The sequence below is a fragment of the Taudactylus pleione genome, unplaced genomic scaffold (assembly GCF_031769625.1).
Source record: "Taudactylus pleione unplaced genomic scaffold, aTauple2 ptg000010l, whole genome shotgun sequence".
NCBI lineage: Eukaryota > Metazoa > Chordata > Amphibia > Anura > Myobatrachidae > Taudactylus > Taudactylus pleione.
In genome coordinates, this window is record NW_028284413.1 from 9,013,250 (window position 1) to 9,035,286 (window position 22,037).

The 22,037-nt window shown below is 41.3% G+C and overlaps 1 protein-coding gene across 1 annotated transcript in view; it reads left to right on the forward strand.

The window, feature by feature from the left end:
• The window catches only part of LOC148542678 (solute carrier family 12 member 9-like), a 302,682-nt gene extending 282,249 nt beyond the window's left edge, over positions 1–20,433 (forward strand). The window contains exons 12-13 of the mRNA XM_088467466.1: positions 14,671–14,817; positions 15,927–20,433. Of these exons, the coding sequence (XP_088323592.1) occupies positions 14,671–14,817; positions 15,927–16,747 (968 nt within the window). The 3' untranslated portion in view covers positions 16,748–20,433. The remainder of the gene's footprint in view (positions 1–14,670; positions 14,818–15,926) is intronic.
• Positions 20,434–22,037: the final 1,604 nt, after the last annotated feature.

The following is a 22,037-nucleotide window of genomic DNA, read 5'->3' on the forward strand; positions in this document are numbered from 1 at the left end:
GTCAACCTGTCTATCCTCAGACCACAAGTATGACCCGACTCCTAGCGTTGGCTCTCACTCTCCAATAAAGCATTAACGGCCACAATTGGAGCTGGTGCCTGTTGGACATTTGCTGGTCTCTGTGCATATCCCTTATGGGGATATCCAGGTACTCCCTGGTTTGGGGGTCCTACCCTCTTTGCCGTGCAGCTCTTACTTATGTGTCCTGGCTGGTTGCAATTAAAACACTTTAGTGGGAAGGATTGTTGTGTGGGTTGAGCAGGAGAGAAAGGTGGTGGGTATGGGTAAGGATATTGAGGAAAAGGATATTGTGGGAGGTATGGAGCTTGTGGGTAGTATGGGACTTGTGGTTGTGTAGGACAAGTGGGATAAGGCTGTGTTTGCTGTGGTGTAGGATTAGTGAGGGCGTATAACTGTTCAGGTGCGGGTGTGGGTGCAGGTGTGTCTGCTGGCTGTGATGTTACCGTCACTCCTTCCAGAGCTTGAATACTGACAGCCATTAGTTTCTCGCTCTGTGTCTCTCTCTTCTTTGAGATGTTTTTATCATGTTCTATGGCGGATTCTATGAGGGTATTTATTGTGACTCCCCTCCAGCCAGGCTGTGAGGTCTGAACCCGGGTTTTTAGGTTCTCTTTAAGGCCATCCATGAGTATGGTGACAATCATTTCCCTGTGGTGAATGCTATCTTTAATATCCTCTAACCCAGTGTACTGGGTGATAGCCTGCAGAGCCCGGTCGCAATAATCTTCTGCAGATTCACTCTCCTTTTGCTTTATGGTGAAAATTTTGTTCCAGTTAACTACCACTGGAAAATATATACCCAATTTAGTTACAATGCGGGAAATGTTACCTTGGTTTACTTGGTCTGTTAAGGGAACATCACCATCCAATACACAATCCGTGATAAATTTTGTCAGGTCGATATTGCGTGGTAGACAGGCCCTTAACACCACTCGCCAATCTTTATTAGTTGGCTCATGAGAACTACCCAAATTCCTCAAAAATCTTTGACATTTGGCTAGTTCCTTTTTGGGATCGAGGAAATCATTTATGATGGAATTTATTTCTGCCCTTGTCCAAGGACAATGCATTACCACTTCCCTCGTGGGCACTACACCGTTCGCATTTGCATTTCCATTCGGAACAGTTATCGTCCGAATGGGATGCAGACCGGCAGCGCTGCTACCTTTGACCTTGTTACCTGGCTGGGGGTTTATTCTGTTGCTGCTACGTATGGTATTAACAACTTCCTCTACGGGTGCAGAGGGTGTTAGCACTTCCCTTGCTGTAACCGATGGAGATGGCGGCACCACTCGGGATTGTCATGGTACAGCATCTATCATTTGCACTGCATGGGAAATGGCAGACATTACAATAGGCTCATCATCCACATCATGAACATTTTCTTTATGGTTGCTTAAGAGAGGGTACAAATTGCTTGTTACATTTTTGTTTTTTTTTCGATAACTGTACTTGCACCCCCATCCACATAAGGTGGCGGTGGTGAACTGCTGGCAATACCTTCCGCAACGCTACCTTGCCACACGTGCGCGCCATTTTGCGGCTCGCACGCATTGCAATCCAGCGCCGTGGGTGTATTTGCTGGCAAAGCGCTCGCAACTCTAGTTTGTGTCGCTTGCACATTTTTAAGCCACGCATCCCCTTCATGCTGCCACAATTTTAAACATTCATAATATTTTACCTTATTACCTTGAGACCGCATCAGACTGATGTGGTCCCGGACATTATCCAATACATCTTTATCAAAACTACCAATTCAGGGAAACGGTCTAACACTCTTCATCGTTATTTTAAACCATACGTCACAATACCTTATTGCATAAGTACCGTACTTAGTATGAATAATACGACGGGCCGATCCAAGCGGCGCCTCCATTAGCAGTACATCATTGTCTAACATCTCTATTGTTTGCATGGCCCCCATTCTGAGACAACTCCTACGTTTTTCAATAAAGATTTAAACTGGTGAAAGACAGTCAAGATACTTTCACTTACCTGCGGACGCCTTTGAAAAAGTGTGTATCCACCAAACCCTATGAAGGACCTCTAGATGCCTTCACTCACCTTTGGAAGGAAGCTGCTCCCATACAATAAAATCCCTTTTTGACTACGTTTCAACTGCTAGGGGGCAGCTAAGTACCCTTTGTGCTCCAGTTGATTTCGTCCACCATCCCACCAGCTCACAATCACAATCTAGCCAAGATTATGCGGTTCAATTATAGTGTTCAAATAAGTCTAACAGATCACACACATTGATTACTGAATGTTATAATCACGCTGGGGGCCGAACCCTAACAAAAATAACAAACCATACACCTGCTCTGTGTAAAAGTAAACGGTATGCTGCTACCGAGTCACTAGGCCACCTTCCTGCGCCTAGCACTTAAGGGTCCTACAATACCCTTAACATTTAGGTCCCGTGTTACACCCTAAACAAACACTCACAGTTACACACTTTTTTCCTGCGCAGAAAAATACATGTTAACTCAGTTATTGGCAACAATTGAAAAATGTAAACCTCAACGGCTTTGTTTAAACACGTGGCAGCACAACCGGAAATACGTATACGCTGTTGTGCGACTACTACACAATCGTATGACTTACCCTTAGCTGCGTATGCAAAAGTGTGTCTTTACCGTGCGCGCAAAACTGCGACTCAGCCACGTGCGCAATACTGCGGCGCCCCCTTTTAGCGTAAAATACTATCAACAAAGGAAAACAAACTTTTTCCTTTCTTGTCCCTGGATTCTAGTCAGCGTACCTTGACTCACACGATAACGGATAGCGTACTCTCAGCATAGAGTGGTTGCAGGGAAAACTGCGTGTGGCCACTATCCACCCTTTGGTGAGATATCGATAACCGTATTTTATCGTGTGAACAGGTAAGTGACTTCACTATGAGCCCCCAACTAAGGATTCTGGATTTGAACCTCTATACGCTCCTGCCTATACCTTCTATCCTTCCTATAAACCTCTAAGGATGACGCTATTTTGCGTACGCAGTCATACAGTAAATAAAGACTCCAGACCTTGAACCTGTGGTTCCAAAGCACAAAGTATTATTCAAGTAAAAGTACAGTCAGTTACATGCTATGATCTAAGTACAATTTAGCGCAAAGAAATTATACAGACCCAAGTACAGATATACATACGCAAGCGCTCTGGACCAGATCCCGGCATCAGCAAGATAACCTCCGTCAATCAGCAATTAGCAAGAAGATTAGCAACCCAGGGTCTGAGCACACATATTTATACCCCCCCAGAAATAGACAACACAATAAAGGAGTTTGTTGCTGATCCCATTGGTTCCCAGTGCGGGTGCATTTGTTACAGGGCATTTAACAGGTTGGTTCAAATGGACACAGAACAGCCTCTAACAGCTTGTTGCCTCCTCTATTTCCCCTGCATGCACAAAAATACATTTTGGTTCTTTATATCTTTACGGTCCATAAGTTGCGAACGCATGTTCCGATCTTCACATCGTTGATACCGGAAAGCTGTGGATAAAGTGCGGATCAGTATAATATCAAACACGGCTTACTTATCATGTATTAAACCTTAAATACCAAAATAGTCTTTATTTCACAGCATTTGTAATAGATGAATAAAACTTGGGTCTTTTACTTTATAGCTATGGAACCTTTTGTGTAAGTGTGCATTATGTAAGTATTAGGGATATGGGAAAAGACGCTAGTTAGGTTTATCTGATTTGGGGCAGATGTGCATGCATGCAGCTAATAAACAGCGTTCGCATGCAGGATATTGTGCATTCGCTACTGAGCGTCATGTTAGCAGCTCAACTGTGCGTAATGTGCGGTGTTTATGCATGCGATTCTATCTATGATGGACTTAACATATACATATATATACATGTATATACATGTGTATATATATATACATACACACATATCTCATTCCTCACTCACAGTTTCAAACTGCAATGCAAATGTGTTACCCCCAGTTGTGAAGCCGGGGCTATTCTGTCTGGGTGTGGGACTAAAACCTGTTTAGGATTCAGACAAATTCACTTGTGTAGATCAATGTCTGGGTTATATTACAATTGCCACAACTATACTTGTCTATATACAAGGATTCCCAATTTGTATGTAAAACACTCACAGTATTCTGGTGTATTGTCTACTTTATTTACTTTTCTCAGGGCTGTTTTTCTAGTTGTTTTTGGTAGATTATCAAAAACATTGCCATCTGTACTTAGCTCGTGAGTTGTAACTTAAAATGGCGCTGGTCGCAAAATGGCGTCTTGCAGATTCTTGTTTCTAAAATGGAGTCTAGCTGCCATTCGCAAGATGGCGTCGCGCACACTAATTTTTACGCTGATCCCGTCTCAGCCACTAATCCAGCTTCGACAAGCCTCAGAGCATACTACTATTATAGCACTCAAGGTCCTCCGATTCGCCCCAAGATGCGACTAGCTCTTATGCTCTAACACTGGCCGAGTACATGGTGGCCTAGGCCACTTTTCACTGGGGAATGTGACCAGCAGTCGCCTCACTGCTGTCTAAATATACATCTCATCATTTTAAGAAGAGTGTATAACTTATTTTTATTATATTTTTTTGTCCTAACTAATTTACTGTGAGCCATGGGGAAGATTAAAAAGCATTCTGCCGAAAAGGACGCCTGTCCTCCTCCTCCTACTCCTTCTAGATCAGTCCTGCGACAATTCCTTAAGCCGACAGTCCCATCACCACTCAGTGAAGACTCCTGCTCCTTGCCTTCACCAATTCATGAACCTGTGGCTGAATCTGACCCTCCTGCTGCTTCCTCTCAGTCCGTCCAGACCCCTGATGGAAATGATTTCACAAATACTCAGATTCTTGCACTCTTTACCTACCCGCCAAGACTTTACCTCTCTAGAGCGTAATCTTCATGCCACTATCCATTCAGAACTAGCGGAAATTAAAGCAGACATTTCACACCTGGGCAGGAGGGTCTCTCAATGTGATGAATTTCGGGACACCTCAATAGATGCTTATAATGGTCTACATGAAGTGGTGGTCCGCCAGGCATCTTTGATCACTGCCATGTCCCAGCAGTTGGAGGACTTGGACAACGGAGGCAGGTGCAATAATCTTAGGATTTGGGGTGTGTCGAAAGATATCCCTGCGAATAGTCTGACTGATTATTTCACCAGAATCTTTTAACGATATCCTGGGTAGGGATCCAGAATCTTCAATAGCCTTTGATAGGGCACACGGGGCGCTAAGGCCTCGAAGTGCAGCGGGAGACCAGCCTAGAGACATTATATGTCACCTACATTATTTTACACAGAAGGAGGAGATTGTACGTAAGGTCCGTAATCAAGACTCCATCGAGATAGATGGCGAGAGGATCCAGATTTTCCAAGATCTGTCGTCTACTCTCCAGAACCGCAGAGCCCTCAGACCTCTTATGGTGGAACTACGTAATTTCAATTTGCGCTATAGATGGGGCTTCCCATTCAGTCTACAGGTAACGCACCAGGGGAAACAGCTCATCCTTAAAGCTCCCAGATTGGCAAGATTGCACAACGGGCCCTTTTCCACCTGCGCTTAAGATGGATGACGACAGATGGCAAGTTGTTCAACACCCAGCAAAGAGTCCCAAGCGTCGTAGAAGACCATCCGATAGTCGGGTGACATGAATTTCTTTTGGTCTGCTCTGCCTTGTTAATCCCATGGACCTGGGTTTAGCCGGCCTATATATTACAGGGATTTTTTTGGATAGTTATCTGTTTTATGGAATTATCACACTGTTTGCCATCTGCCTTCTTTACAGTTAGAGATTGTTATATCTCCCCTTTCAACTGTGAACTTACTGCCTGGACTCATGCTAACCCAGTGGTTTTGTGAGTATTTCTCACTTTTGTGCCTTGCATGTTTGATATGTTTTCCCCATGTTCTTTCAGTCTATATATTTTGACAGATTCTCTACACTCTTTTTTATTTTCCATGTTTTGATGTTCGATTGACATGTTTTTGGAAGTATTATATCTTAGGTCTACCTTAGATTTTATAATATTTTGAGACTGTAAATGCTTTGGTAGTTCTCTACTCTGTTAGTTTACTGTGTTTTTGTAGTTTTGGCAGCTGCTGTCGCTGACCCCCGGTGTCCCCCCATACCGCATATGCTTGTCCTTATGTTAGGTTGTGTACGTCACACCCGTGTGGCTAAGGAGCGGTTTTTCAATGTTCTCCATTATTGTTGTTACCTATTTGTGTCTTCTTTTTTTTTCTTTGTATTTTTTTTTTCTTTTCTTGTTTTATTTATATTTATTTATATATATTTTTTTCAGATCATTATTAGTATATGATGGCGACCAGTTCTAGGAATACAACCCTTATGGTTGTCTCAATAAATGCAAAAGGGCTAAATATCCCTGAAAAATGATCCAGGGCACTGCGTGAATTATATGCCATTAAGGCTGATGTGGCTTTTATCCAGGAGACACACTTTAAAGCTGGTGCGGCTCCTTCTTTAAAAAGACGCAATTTTCCTAATACTTTTTATATAGTAATAATAGGGATGGTAAAACCCTAGGAGTAGCACTTTTATTCTCTCGTTATCTCCCTTTCACAGCCCTGGAGCGCTTTTCTATAGTTGATGGTCGGGCATTATAAGTTAAGGGCACTCTCCATGGTCAGATTTACACCTATGCATATCTACGCATCTAATACCAACCAACCCTCATTAATAAAAACAGGGTTAGACAGTATTGATGCCTTGAAAGAGGGCATCCTCATTCTTGGGGGCGATTTGAATTGGCACTTCATCCTGAAGTGGATACTTCCATTTCCTCCTGTAGTTGACCCTCTAAAACATACCAAAGTGTTAGACACACGCTACACGAGCACCAGTTGATCGATGCGTGGCGTTTACAACACCCTACTGACCAAGACTATACATTTTTCTCTTCTCCACACAACTCTTATTGTGGATTGGACTATTTTTTTTTTTGCCCTATAGGTTCTTACATCTCTTACACCATACCTCTATTGAATCAATGACTTGGTCTGACCGTGCCCCGAACACTCTTACACTCTCTACCAGTCTTCTTTCTCCTAAACCTTGCATTTGGCACTTAAATGAAAGCCTTCTTTCGGATGCTTATTGTAAACCTCAGTTGGACCAGACTCTCACTGACTATTTTGAACTAAATGACATTCCTGAGGTTTCCAGCCTCACTGTTTGGGAGGCTCACAAATATGTATTGAGGGGGAAATGGATCCAACTGGATTCTTATATTAAAAAACAACAAGAGGGTCGTAAGCTACACTTGCTCCAGCAAATTAGATTGTTTGAATTGAAACACAAAGCCTCTTTGTCAGCTGCAGATCAGAAAGCTTTATCCTTGGCCCGATCTGAACTCAATAAACTATTGAATGAAGGGGTGAAAATAGATTTTCATTTATGTAAAAATCTTTATTTTCAATGGGGCAATAAGCCAGGTAAATTATTGGCACAGGCCTTGCGGACTCAGAGAGGTGGTCAAGGATGGGACTGGTAGAGATTGTAGTTTGACCCCCGATATTGCCTCAGCATTTCATTGTTACTATTCGAAGCTGTATAACCTTTCGTCCTTGGGCTCTCCCGCAGAGGTTGCTGCTTTTCAGGAGACTGTATCTAATTATCTCCGAAAGGTTGTTCCCCTCTATCTCTGACGAGGATAGAGACTGGTTAGACAGCCCATTTACGTTGTAGGAATTGGAAGCAGCTCTAAAAAACACCCCTACTGGTAAAAGCCAGAGCCCTGATAGTTATACAGTTTCGTTTAATAAAATGTTTAAGACCACTCTTATACCCAAAATGTTGTCGGCTTTTAACTCTGCATCTGATAAGATAGGTTTTGCATCCCAGTCCCTTGAAGCCCATGTTGCGGTTATCCAAAAGGACGGTAAGGACCCGGCCATGTGCTCCAGCTATAGGCCTATCTCCCTGCTGAATACAGATATTAAACTATTTGTGAAGCTTATTGCGAACAGACTGAAGTCTTTTCTTCCTGCGTTAGTTCATTCAAACCAGGTTGGTTTTGTCCCGGGCTGGGAGGCACGAGACAACACTACCAAGGTAATTGACCTGATGCATCTTGCTGTAACGGAAAAGTCCCCAGCTCTTCTGTTAGCCACTGATGCAGAGAAAGCCTTCGACAGAATACATTGGCATTTCATGAGGGGTTTATTGCACACATGGGGTTGGGTCCTGCCTCCTTGCATAGGATCCTGGCTTTTTATTCCACACCTACAGCACGTATTAAGATAAATGGCGCCCTTTTTGACCCAGTGCGGATTTTAATGGCACTAGACAGGGATGCCCCTTATCCCCCATTATTTTTGTTTTGTGTATGGAGGCGTTGGCTAGGGTTATCAGATTAAACCCTGACATATCTGGGTTGTTTGTAGATGGCCGTGAATGTAAGCTGGCCTTGTTTGCCGACGACCTTCTGGCCGTCCTTACCAACCCCACTATGTCTGTATCTAACTTAGTTTCTGAGTTCCGGGACTTTGGTGCTCTCTCTAATTTCAAAATAAACTACTCTAAATCTATAGCAGTTAACCTTTCACTCCCCCCCCCCACAGTGGTGGAAGGTTTACAGGCCTCTTTCCCCTTCTCCTGGCATCTCTCAAAGCTTAAATACTTGGGAATTTGGTTGAACCGTGACTTATCCAGGTTGTATTCAGATAATTGTTTAACCCTTTTGACAAAGATCAGAAGTGAACTTCGGGACTGGCGTCGGGGTACATTCTCGTGGTTGGGTAGGGCGGATATAATCAAAATGAATATACTGTGCTTCCTAGAATAATTTATCTGCTCCAGACCCTCCCGATTTACGTCCCTAAGAGCTGGTTTCTTAACTTTGTGTGGGGGGGAAGACGGCCTCACTTTAGACATTTCGTTCTCTTCAGACGTAGACACTTGGGGGAGTTTTAGTTGCCCCATTTCTTTACTTACTATGAAGCGGTGGCCCTCAGTAGAGTCCTCAAATGGACCGACCAGATTCTGACAGACAGTGGGTGAGGCTTGAGAGCCACGGTCTCCCAGCATGCCTTGGATTGACAGCGTGGTTACAGGCCCTTCCCTCTATTACCCACCCCACTGTAGGCCCGACTCTTACACTTTGGAAATCATTAAGGAAAAGACCATGTGTTTCCTCTACAATCTCTCCTATGACCCCACTTTTTCATAATCCAGAACTTCCCACAGGGGTGATTTTCTCCACATATCGACATTGGATACAGGTTGGGGTGACACGTGTCGGTCAACTGGTGTCCTCATCTGGGGTGCTTTCTTTTAACCAAGTTCAGGAGACTTGGGATCTACCGGCCTACGAGATTGGGAGATATCTCCCTATCCAACATTTTCTGTCTAGTCAATCGATCCGAGAGGCTGCTCGTAGACTTTTGACTTCTTTTGAATCGATGTGTCAGTCCCAGTCCCGTCCCCAACATTTTCTCTCTAATGGATATAAATTACTCTTTGAAGACACCTTTTCCACATTGCCACGCTTCATAGCTGACTGGGAAAGGGATCTGGGTATACAATTAGTCCCTAAAGATTGGGATAAGATTTTTCAGACCACTATGTCCTGTTTGGTTAGCTATTCAGTAGTGGAGACTCAGTTCAAAGTTTTGGCCCGCTGGTACAGATGCCCCTCAGTCCTTGCTAAAATGTACCCTGGTGTTTCCGCTACATGTTGGAGATGTGCCTCAGCTATTGGTTCCCCTCTCCATATATGGTGGGAATGTGCTTCTTTAGGCCCCGTCTGGAACTCAGTGATCTCTTTAGAGATTGTAGGCCAGGACGTTAGATCAGAACCTGATTTCTGGCTCCTCAATAAGATAGAGGGACCTGTGTATTTATATAAAAAAAATGATTATGAAACACCTCAACAGTGCTGCCAAGGCTGTAATCCCAGTCCACTGGAGATCACCGAACCCCCCAACTATAGCTGAGTGGTTCTCCAGATTGGATTTCTATATGTCTATGGATGATCTTATGATGTCTGCTGCTACTAGATATAGAAAGTTCAGTGACAAATGGGGACCATGGTTTCTGTTTAAAGATTCTCCCTCCTATTCAGGCCATATCAGTGGAACTTGTTGACTCAGTTGATATTTTAATTACTTTTTAGGATATTATCTCGGGTGGTTCCCTTCTCATTCCTCCCCCCCTCCTTTCCCTTTATACCCTATGTTCTGTTCCAGGCTTTGTTGTATATTTTTGACTTGTCTTATATTATTTGTGATTTATTTTATGTTGTATAATAATTGAATATTGTGGAATACTGTGGATGTGTTTCTTCTCTTTTGTTGATTTAAATAAAAACTTTGAATGCAAAAAAAATAGAATAAATGTAGACTGTAGACATGTTGTATTTACCATATGGGAGTATTTAAGTTGGACAGTCATTTTTATTCTGACAGGAAAAAAGAGATTTCAGATTTCTCAAGTTGCCATGGCAACATTATAAGGTTAATAAGCAGTATAATTCAAAGAGAACATTAAAAGGGTAGATTTGTATGTCATAAAGTGCTTTTCATTTTGCAATCACACTCACCTTGTCATTAGGCAGAGTTGGCACTTTAAGGAGCAAATTACAACAACTATTTAACAGAATATTCCCAAGAGCCCACTTAATGAACAGGTAGCATAACAGGGACACAGATTGTTCCAGTAATACTGTGCTCTCTATAAATGAGTGGAGGGACTAAAATGCTCACTGAAGTGGCAGGTACATCATGTGTCCTTGGTATGACCGACTGATATCCACAGCTGAAGGGGCTTCTGTACAGTGTTGTAGATGCTAATGCTATGGTTCTAATTCTCTGACCAGGTTCCATATACAGTATATGCACTGTGTGTCCTTTCTAAATACCGAAGCATTGCTTCATACTAGGAAACCAACCTTTCCCAAATCTGACTGTATATATTCTCGATCAGGTGATGTGTGATGTGATCTGGCCTTTATGGTACATTTATATTTATTTAAATAAGATTTATATTTAGATATATTTTTAATGCCAAGCACTCCTTCCTCTCCCATGTTTCTCCTTTATGTTGGTAATATATACTATTCTGTCATTACAGTAATTTCTTTACAGCAGGCATACCTATAGAGAACACATGATACTAACACAAAACTATCAGTGCAGAAGACTTCTCACCCTACAAATGGTCATTTCTTCCTAAAGTAAAATGCCAGAATAGTAGCAGTGGAAGGAGCTCACCAACATTCTCTAACATATTATTTCCGAAGATATTTTTGGCCAATGATGCATACTATTACACACAGGGACATCTTCCCAAACTTTCTTGAATCACAGTGCCCTAGAGTAGCAGCATTTTTTTTTTTTGAGGGCACCACTAGACCGAAAGTTTCTTATTTAGAAATTCAGCAAAAATTATTAAATTAAGTAAAATGTGTTCCTGTTAGCTGTAGGTTCAGTTATTTGGTGGTGGTCAGGGTTGCGCTTCTGTTTGTCCACATATGTTATGATTGGCAGCCACCACCACCGGTTTTATGGTCACATGGATCATAAATAATTAGATTTAGTACTGGACCACCAACCCTGCAAGTGGCATCCAGTTTGGGAACCACTGTTTAAGCCTAACTTCGGCATATGAAATATTTACATAGTTAAAATGTCAACAATAGAAATGTTGGGGTTTGTCTTAGGGTTAGGTTTAAAATTGGGTGTTAACATTATGTACCAGTTGACATCGTGGCTGTTTTTGAACATGTAGGCATTTTGTTTGTATCGACATGTTGCAAGTCAACATTGTGGTTGCCAACATTCTCAACATTTTGTCTGTCACCATAATGTATGTGTCTACATTATGGTGTCTAAATATTGGGTGTCGACATTGTGATTGTCAACAAATCATACCGAACCAGAAAAAAATACTCAACACATTAGCAGGTTTTCCTATGATACGTAATCCATACCTGAACAGAGGTGAGTTCACCTATTTCATCCAGTCATTAGTTACCCCAATTGCTGTTTGCTTAAATATGTGCTTCTTGATATATGAAAAATTCATCATCCACTAGAACATGACTAAACATACTTCTTTCCGTACTTTCTACTAACTCTAAGGGGTATATTTATCAAAGTTCGTTTTTACTTTCGATCTGATGTTCGATTTAGCTCGCCTCAAATCGAATCAAATCAAATGTACAAATCCCTCTTCAAATCCCACATTTACTAATATTCGATTTTAGAAGCCTTTTCTAAAATGAATTCAATTTGGTTCGATTTGGACTTTGAACAGTGATTTGATGTTTGATTTTGCACGTACAAATCGAACAGCAAATCTCACTTCAAAGCAGACTTCAAATCCCCAAATGAATAGAACTGCTTCATGCTTTCATTTTTAGCATGAGCAGTTTGTTTTGACACAGATACATGCATTAAACAGTGAGATGCAAGTGTTCATTTTATTTAAAAAATGATGTGGGGTCCCCCCTAAATACACAACCAGCCCTGACTTTTCATTGCCAGTCCTGGTTGTGTAAGTACAGGGAAAAAATTGCATTGGGTATCCCTGTACTTAAAACAACCAACACCAGGTTCAGATCTGGTCCTGGTTCTGGAATTACAGGGGAAAAAATGCGTAGGATTCCACTGTAACTTCAACTACCAGCAGCGGACCCTTTCTACCGGGGGGGTAATGTCACAGCTAGGGAAACCCTATCACCGGGTTCCCCAGCCGAAACATTACCCCTGACTGCTAGTCAGCCCTGGCCGGGGATCCCTGGGGAGTTGGGGACCACCCAGCCCGGGGACTATCCCCGCCAGCCGTGGGTGGCGGGTTGATAGTGTAAGTGTAGTGTAAAAACAGATAAGTGTAAACATTGTCTTTACGAGTAGAACTGCAGGTCCCAGCAAGCCTCCCCCACATGCTGGTACTTTGAGAACCACAAGTAACAGCATGTGGAGCATTAAGGGCCCGCTGATACCTGTAGTTCACCTGTAAAGAAATGTTCAAATAAGCACAATACACACACACACACCGTGACAGTATAGTTTTAATATACATACGCACTCACAACTACTCACCTACATTACCTGGACTGGTCCACTTCTCCCTGTAGGCATCCTAGGTCTTTGTAAACTAAAAAAACGATAAAACCCGAACCACGCAACAGGTAGCAACCACGATGGTTGTTACCTCCCGAATGAAGAGCTCAGGCGTGGCTTTTCCCTTTGTAGGAACGTGTCTGAGCGTTCATTGGCTGAGAGAGGTCAGTCCCCGCCTCTCTCAGCCAATGAACGGCTCCCACCATTGAAGTCAATGGTGGGAACCACAGAATCACCTTGCAGTGGAAACTAGAAATACAGTAAATGTAAAATTATCTACCACATAATGGTCAGACACCAACAGAAGAACACTGAACAAGTTTCTCATTGTGGAAATGTTCTTGAAATGTGCTTACAGATGGTGTTCCGTACATCAAAGCATCATGGACTTCTCTATCTTAAACTAGTATAACACTAGTAGGCGCTCCTCTTCCTCCCTTTTTCCCCAACATACTGTATATATAGAGAGAGACAGAGAGAGAGACAGGGATTGTTATAAAGTAGCAGATTAAGTATAACGATGCGTAGGACCTCTTTTGCTTTTTTAACCAGATTACATTCTAAGGAACTTTGCGTCTTAATTTTCTTAGGATTGTTATTTTTTGCCTAAAAGGAATTGGTATAAAGTAACTCATTAAGCACAAACATTTGAAAAAAGTTGCATGGCACGGCTAAGTTGCAAAGTCCATGGTGTGCCAAATTGGGCTATATGTCGCGATTTGATTATAGGTGAATGTGGACACATCTGTATGTTTGCTCTACACTCTCTAATAAATACATTTGAAAATAAGTAGGGACTTTTCATATCTGTCTACAGTAGAAAGTGCCATGTTTGTATTTAACATAATAAAATACTAAACAAGTTTTCAGTGTACCCCCATTTTTACTAATATAAAAGAAGAAATGTTAGCTAATATACGCAGAGAATGCATGTAATTACTAAATTGCCGAAAGAAAAAAGATTACATGTTCCAAGACTGTCCCAGTTTCAACCAATGATAATCTATAATTTTGTATAATGTTTGTTTGGGTCCACTGGCCTAATGCATTTGGACATATTCCGATTTGTAGGAATAGAAAGTTTTTATACAATAGAACTGTTCTTATCACCCAAGCAAAGATGGTTGGAATTTTGTCACGAGTACGGCCGAACTTGACAGTTCCGGCTGTTAGGCACTTTCCAGACCCTAATTTGTATGTTTTACCAATAACACACTACACACTGCTAGATTAGGGTTATCATCCAGTCACATGCACCACCAGACATCTTAGACCCACGCATGCAGAGAGTTGCAGAGCTGCAGCCAGTTTAGTTTAAAACAGCCAAATGGGCAATCCGATGTGCATCATGTGTGGACAGTTGCACATGTACAATACCGAAAGGTGCTTACTTAATCTTGTTTCATTATTTTTACATCTATGGTTGTGTCTAGTAGAAATAATTTTTCTCACATTTACATCTTCTAAACTCAATTGATACACTTGGCTCACTCCACTGAAATGATTTCCTTCTCTGGCAATGGAGACATAGCAGCACTCAGTATATTAATGGGACTTCCTTTCGTTGCAGATGTGCTGCCGTCTGACCCTCTGCAAACACAGACGGACTCCTGGCTTCAGCTAGTTGATGAGCTCAACATCAAGGCCTTTGTCAACTTAACATTGTCTGAGTCTGTGAGATACGGTGCCCAACAGTTACTCTTTATCTCTGGATTAGGTAAAAATCACTGCTTTAAAGAATTGTTTGTGAAATATGCATACTCCTTCAAAGGTCTTCTTGTAGACAATTGAGTATAAAGCAAGTAGACATGAAAGTCTTTCTTGTATTTATTTATTTTTTTAAAAGGCAGAAGTATAAAGTCTCAAAGATAGTATACCTCTTGTATTAATAGTCCTATGTTATAAATGATAGCTATCATTGGGCTGAATTCAATTCAGTGCGATGATGAATAGCCGAGGGAGTGAGCTCCCGCAGCTATTCAATACACCGCGCTGTTTGGGCACCTAAAGGATTTCTTCTCGCACCCCCCTGGGGATTCGAGGAGAAATCCGACAACAGTGCTGGGCACACAGCTGCTTGCCAGCTCAGCACAGCGCTAACAGCCACGCGCCCGGCACTTTAGTCAGAGAATGCCGGTTACCACGCCTTAACACCCATACAATATGGCATAGCCTCATTGTTCAGGTATGTCCCATTGCTGTTCAGTTTCCTGGTCTCATAATGATAAATGTTGTTATGAGGCTCAGGGATCCATTTAAGAACAAGCTTAGCTTACTGATGTTTGTGACTGTACTTCTTTTGCCATCTATAAATGGGGTTAGGAGTATGGTGCCCAGACCCAGCAAAAGCCTTTTCCCACTGGGTTACCATACTGTGTGAATGTGCAGACAACCATCGCTCAGGCATATTGGTCATTAGGCTGCCAGCAACTCAGGAGGAGGACACCGTGGGACCATTTTGCCGGGCAGGTAAGTGATGATAAAAAGAGATCCAAAATGTAATACGAAGCTGGCAAGTAGGATTGTTATTAAATTGAGCCCTTAGAGTTTTCTTCCACTTTTTAATAAGATTCCCCAACCAAAAAATTATTGTATTCAACTGCAAACTGCCTAATGGCTGCCATGCCATAATAAAGGAAAGTAGATTTAGTCATCCATTTGACATTAACAATTGCCTGTGTGGTTATTTATAACAGACAGTCTTTTTCAGAATGTATAACATATTGCAGCTAACATGCCAGCTAACATACCTGTAAAAAAAGGTTATGCCAAATCTGCTGCTTTCAATAACCTAGCATTGTTATGTTGTATTATTGTGTTTTGCAGGTGGAATGAGGCCCAATACTGTTATCCTGGGGTTCTATACCCGGTCCTTACCAGATGATTTAATAAAGAATGAGTTTGAATCAGACCAAAATAGGAGTGCTCAAATTGCACATAGCTCAGCAGGCAGAAGACCATCTGCTCAGAACTTCACTCCTTGGGAATATGTTGCCATCATATCAGATTCTATTAAGATGTCCAAAAATGTGGTGCTAGCAAGGTACTTCTCAGAGTTTGACAGAAGTCGTGTCTGTACCTTGCGTGGTAAAGAGACTTATATCGATGTCTGGCCATTAAATCTTCTGCGACCAGATAGCGCTACTTACGTGAACACTTGTAGTTTATTTCTTCTTCAAATGGCATGTGTGTTGAACATGGTCAGGTCTTGGAAAAAAGCTAAGTTGCGTCTGTTTCTTTGCATAGAGAGGGACAGTGGCTTGTGTGGCCAAGAGGTAAAACTAAAACAGTTACTAAAAGACCTCCGCATCAAGGCTTCCATCCAGACTATTGAATGGGACTCTGTAGTTGCTCTTCATTGGCATAAACAGTTGGAAGGTAATTCGAGTACTGAAGAAGAAGCCTACTTGAATTTCCCAAACAACTCCATCCGGATATCAAATGATTATTTGGAAGCTGTCAATCAGATGATCCTGGGTCAGAATCCTATGTCTCCTCCAGCTGTCAGGTTCTTGTATCTCCCTTGTCCACCTGCAGACACAGCTGTCTACAACAGGTTTCTTCACCAAGTAGAGAAAATAAGCAGAAATTTGGGACCGACACTGCTTATCCATGGGGTCACTCCTGTCATAACCACTGAGCTCTGATACATCTGTAGAATATGAGCTGTTCAAGAACTGGCTAGGCACTTTATAAATAAACGTGTTTCATGCACTTCTGTCATTGCCAAGAAACCCAGACTGACCTCACTGTAATGCAGGCAGACATATTGTACATATTCGGAAGTTTGATAATTGAAATGAATAAGGGATCAATTTTGTCTTATTCTAGTGCCAATCACTGTAATATGAGGCTACTATGGATGTGGATAGCCTTTGGTTACCTCAAGATTTAACGTAACATTCTCACCAAATGTATGAACTCCAAGAATTTGAGCAAGTTCAGTTCTGTAATAAAGTACTACTGTGTCTAAAAGATACATGACACATCACCTTAAAAGTAAATGTGATGGTGGTTGATTGAATTTGTCGCCTGATCATAAGTATGAATGTGTCGTACGGGCCAGTCACCATTCAACACATTAGTAGATGTCCATGGCCAAATCTCTTGAACATTGTACTTATTCAGATTCAAATGCGTAACACGTAGCACAAGTAAATAGCTTAAATATATGTAAAAATATCAGCTATGGTTCTTAGCTACAGGAATGATCAGAAGATACTTACACAGGCTGGGAGCATGCAGCATATAACCTTCCTTTACTAGCAATGGCATGGTAAAAATGTTAGCCCTCTGTGCATGTTCTTTGAAGTGGTTCTAAGCGTCAGAGAAACAGATTCATCTCCCATAACCTTATGCTGGATTGAAACGTAATGCTAGTTTAGGTACTGCCTGCAACAGACTCATCTTTTATTGAATGTGATGGTGCTACTGCCTCCTTATGGGCCAATTACATTCCCATACAAGCTTTGGTAATATGTTCCCTTAGTTTCATTAATGTCTCTTCCGTCCTCTGCTAAATCGTTTAGAACTTTGTAATACAATACAATTACACCAGCAAACTTCTTTCTGTTCTTTTCCATCCATAATTTGTCACCATGAATTTAGCTGTTTCCTCCATTTGATAATCATCTCTTTTTATTACCCCTGGATGGGACAATTTCACTTATTGTACCAAAGAATAAAGATATCATGTACCAATGATCTGAAGATTCAGGGATTTTTATAGTAATTCAATTATTATCTGTGCAAGCAAAATAATTCCTATGTATTTTAATATGTATTATACATTTCTACAAATAATGTGTGCTAGTAAGTCTCATTTAGAAGTAATGCTATTTTCTCAAGTCATGTTCCTTTTCAAGCAAATACACACCTGTTTACACCGGTAACTGCGTGGATAAGTTGCTTTCTTCATCTGATGTGAGTAGTTGGGTGAGATAGGGGACATTGCTTGTTGAGTATGCATTATACCCACTTTTGCACCAATATGCAAAAAATAAGATCTTATTTTACAGTATGAGATTTTTTCAAATGAGATAATGGTGTGGACTGGGCAGGTTTACGTAATGTACCCTATTTTACAGGAGCTAGTCTCCCTGCAGATAGGCCTCCTGTACATGCATGCACTTTCCAGTTGCATTACTGCAGAAACCACGTGTCATGGTACACTGTCACTAATGTAACCAAATGTTCAAACACACACAAATGACACCTGTATTAAAGAAAGTCAAAATGCCCCCTAAGGCTCATGAATAATTTAGGACATAAATTAGTCTAAACTTTGCAGTATTGTATAAAAAAACAATAATAAATGGAGTAGTCACAAATGTGGTAATACTTTGAATTGGCGTTGTGCTGTTTCAGCCATGTGCATTTTAAAGCTCATACATAAAACTTTTCGCAGATTAATTTTTCAAGAGCAGTTCAAACAACTTGGAAGCCACTTGGCATGGGCTAGACCAGTGCTTCTTAAATGTAGTGAACGGGAAACTATAACAGTGCATGCTTTCAAAATCTCCTTGAGAATCACAAAGTAAATAAAATCACCTGTAGATCTTTTTAAAATGTGTTATAAATGCACTCGTGCTTCACCTAGGTGATACTGATATTGGGATCCGTGCAGACTAGATTTGAGAGAGGCTGATCTAGGCAAACAGGGTTACTTGGACCTACTTTTTACAGTTTGTACAGTACTCTTATTTATTTCCTTATAAACAAAAAATTATCTGCTTAAACCAGAGGCCACAAACTCCACCATTACAGTCCATGTGTTAAGGATTTCCATGCTTAAGCACAGGTGACTTAATTAGTACCTCAGTCAATTTGAGTTAACTATCTGAACTGAAGCTTGGATATCCTTAAATACTGGACTGTAATGGCGGAGTTTGGGAACCCCTGGCTTAACCACAAAATTGGTAGGGAGGGTTATACTTTATAGCAATATATAAATATACACGTTAAAAGACAATATTTTAAAGTGTATATTCTTGTTCTTATATACGTAATTTTTATTATGTTGGAAACATTTCACTGAATAACAAGGTAGTTATAAATTTGATTTGGAAATTCTTATCTTGGCTTGTAAAATAAAATGAAAAAATCCTTTAAGACTATTATAATTTGAGAAAATAAACTGACCACAAATGAAGGTGACCAAATTAGACACAGCCAGCTGTTTAGTACTCCGTCCATAAACTGAATCAAATAAGAGCCTAATTAGTATAATGTAATTAATTAGAATAATGTTCAATACTCCATATTGAATACATACACTTCATATTGAATGGTTATGAGATGAATGATTATGTTTTTGTATGATTGTAACTTTGATTGATTGCCTAATTAGTATATTGTCGTATTTATTGGCCTACAAATTCTTACTCTATAAGTACAGTTGATCACTGTTTGTGTTGGTCTATATCTGTCAAAGTGGGCAACAAAAACAGTGTGTGTGACCTCAGCTTTACACATTATTGCATAGCTGCTAACATAAAAGACATGTCTGTCTTGCTAATTTGTATACTTGCTTGCATAATAAATGAACTGTGTACATTGCAGTAAAATAAACAAATTATGATAATCTTTACGTAGAACTCTTTCTAATTTTCTATTAGAATATATTCAATCTCTTGTTAGTTGTGTTGTTTTAAAGTAACCTCTCAAACTTGGTGAATATACCCAGTGGAGGACTATAATGGGAGCATTAGGGGGACGTTTTGTAAGTACAGGTCCATTGTGAGGGGGAATAGATCTTGGGTGGATCATTATATTTACTATAAGCACAAGTATAAATTTGAGGCTTGCTGTGTGCAGTAGTACAGCTGGTGTGAGTGGCTTACTGTGTGTTTTAGTGAAAGTGTAAACTGAAAAGTGGTCTGTAACCATTAAACAGAAAAAAGCCATAAATTCAAAATTGCACCTGTGCGAAGCCGGCGTGGGTCGCTGTTTTATTATAAAAGTCTACACAGGTAATATCACATGAACAAATCTGTGTCTCTGTTAGTTTCCAAGTCTTAGGTTATGCTGAAAATTGCGCTACTTACACACAGTGCAAGCCCTCTACTGATGAATGTGTACAAAATGAATGCAGACATGTACTAAAATCTAATTCCTCTACATGTTTTATTTTCAAATGACACTTTTATTCCTCTGCATTTTTAATCATTAGTGGATCATGAGTGGGATATTTTAAAATGTATTTTAATTGGTTTGAATAAAGGGTCTCTTTAGAAAACATCTGGTTGAGATGTGATTCATTAAACATATGCATTCATACATTGTGGGGAAGTTCCTATAAAAAATGTTTTTACTGTTATAATAAAATTTTATTTAAAAAAGGCATAGATTAACAGAAAAAAATTAGTTTGTGTGTTTCATTTTACCTTAATACAAATACTGGCCTATTAAGAGAGAAAAGTTACAAATTATTTAAAAAGTAATCAGATTACCTTTCAAAAATGTACATTTCTAGAGAGCAGTTTAGGCTTAGATATGAACATGGAGAATACACACTTGAAATCGGAGATAGGCAATTCTTTCTATTTGGGTGCCAGATGTTCAACATTACAAGTCAAAAAGAAATACATTGTGCCACCACCATTATAACATATACAAACACTTATTAAAATAAAAGATGAGTACTAAAAATTCAGGGCATGTATCACCAAGGACCGCAATTGCAAAGCTGCACGCAGGCTATAGATATATGATGTATGCACGCAGGCTATAGATATATGATGTATGCACGCAGGCAGCTTTGCAATTGCGATCCTTGCAATTAGGGAAATGCAGCAGGAGGCATCATGCCTCCTGCTGCATTACTTATTCGAGCTGCGTTGTCCAACACAGCATCAGATACTGTGCGGACCATCAGCCGGCTGCGTGACCCATGGGGGTCACACATCCGGCCGCCGCAGATTAAAGTAAGATGCCATGAAATCTCTGTCAGTCGACAGAGATCCTGGCCTCTTCCCTCCCCCCCAACGGTGGCTATGAACTCCATTTCGGGAACGGAGGCCATCGCCGCCCCCTCCCTGACCCCAAACGGCAGCAGACTGTCAATCACTGACAGTCTACTACCAGTTTAGGTGCGGGCTCGCAGACCCGTTCTGCACATTCACACAGTGGCAATTCTAGGGGTGGGCTAACAGGGCAGTCGCCTGGGGCGCCGGCCCCTAGAGGGCGCCACTGAGTCCCCAGAAGGTACCCGGCTCCCTCCCTGCAAAGGCAGCCGAAGCTCACTCCAGAGCTGTGGCTCCCGTACAGACCGGACGGCAACGGACGCAGGAGCGGGGCCTAAGGTAAGTATTGTGTTTGTATTTTTTATTTTTCAGAAGGGAGGCATGGGGGCATTACTACTATGGGCATGTCTATAAGGGGGCATTACTACTGGGGGCATGTCTATAAGGGGGCACTACTACTGGGGGCATGTCTATAAGGGGCATTACTACTGGGGACATGTCTATAGGGGAACATTACTACTGGGAGCATGTCTATAAGGGGCATTACTACGGGGGCATGTCTATAAGGGGAATTACTACTGGGGGCATGTCTATAAGGGGCATTACTACTGGGGGCATGTCTATAAGGGGCATTACTACTGGGGGCATGTCTATAGGGGGGCATTACTACTGGGGGCATGTCTATAAGGGGGCATTTCTACTGGGGGCATGTCTAAGGGGGCATTACTACTGGGGACATGTCTATAAGGGGGCATTACTACTGGGGACATGTCTATAAGGGGGCATTCCTACTGGGGCACTACTAAAGGGGGCACTAATGGGGGCATTCCAACTTTGGGCACTACTATAGGGGGCATTCCTACTGTGGGCGCTACTATAGGGGGCATTATTACTGGGGCACTACTAATGTGGGCACTACTATAGGGGGCACTACTACTATGGGCATTGTATTAGGGGCACTACTACTCAGTAC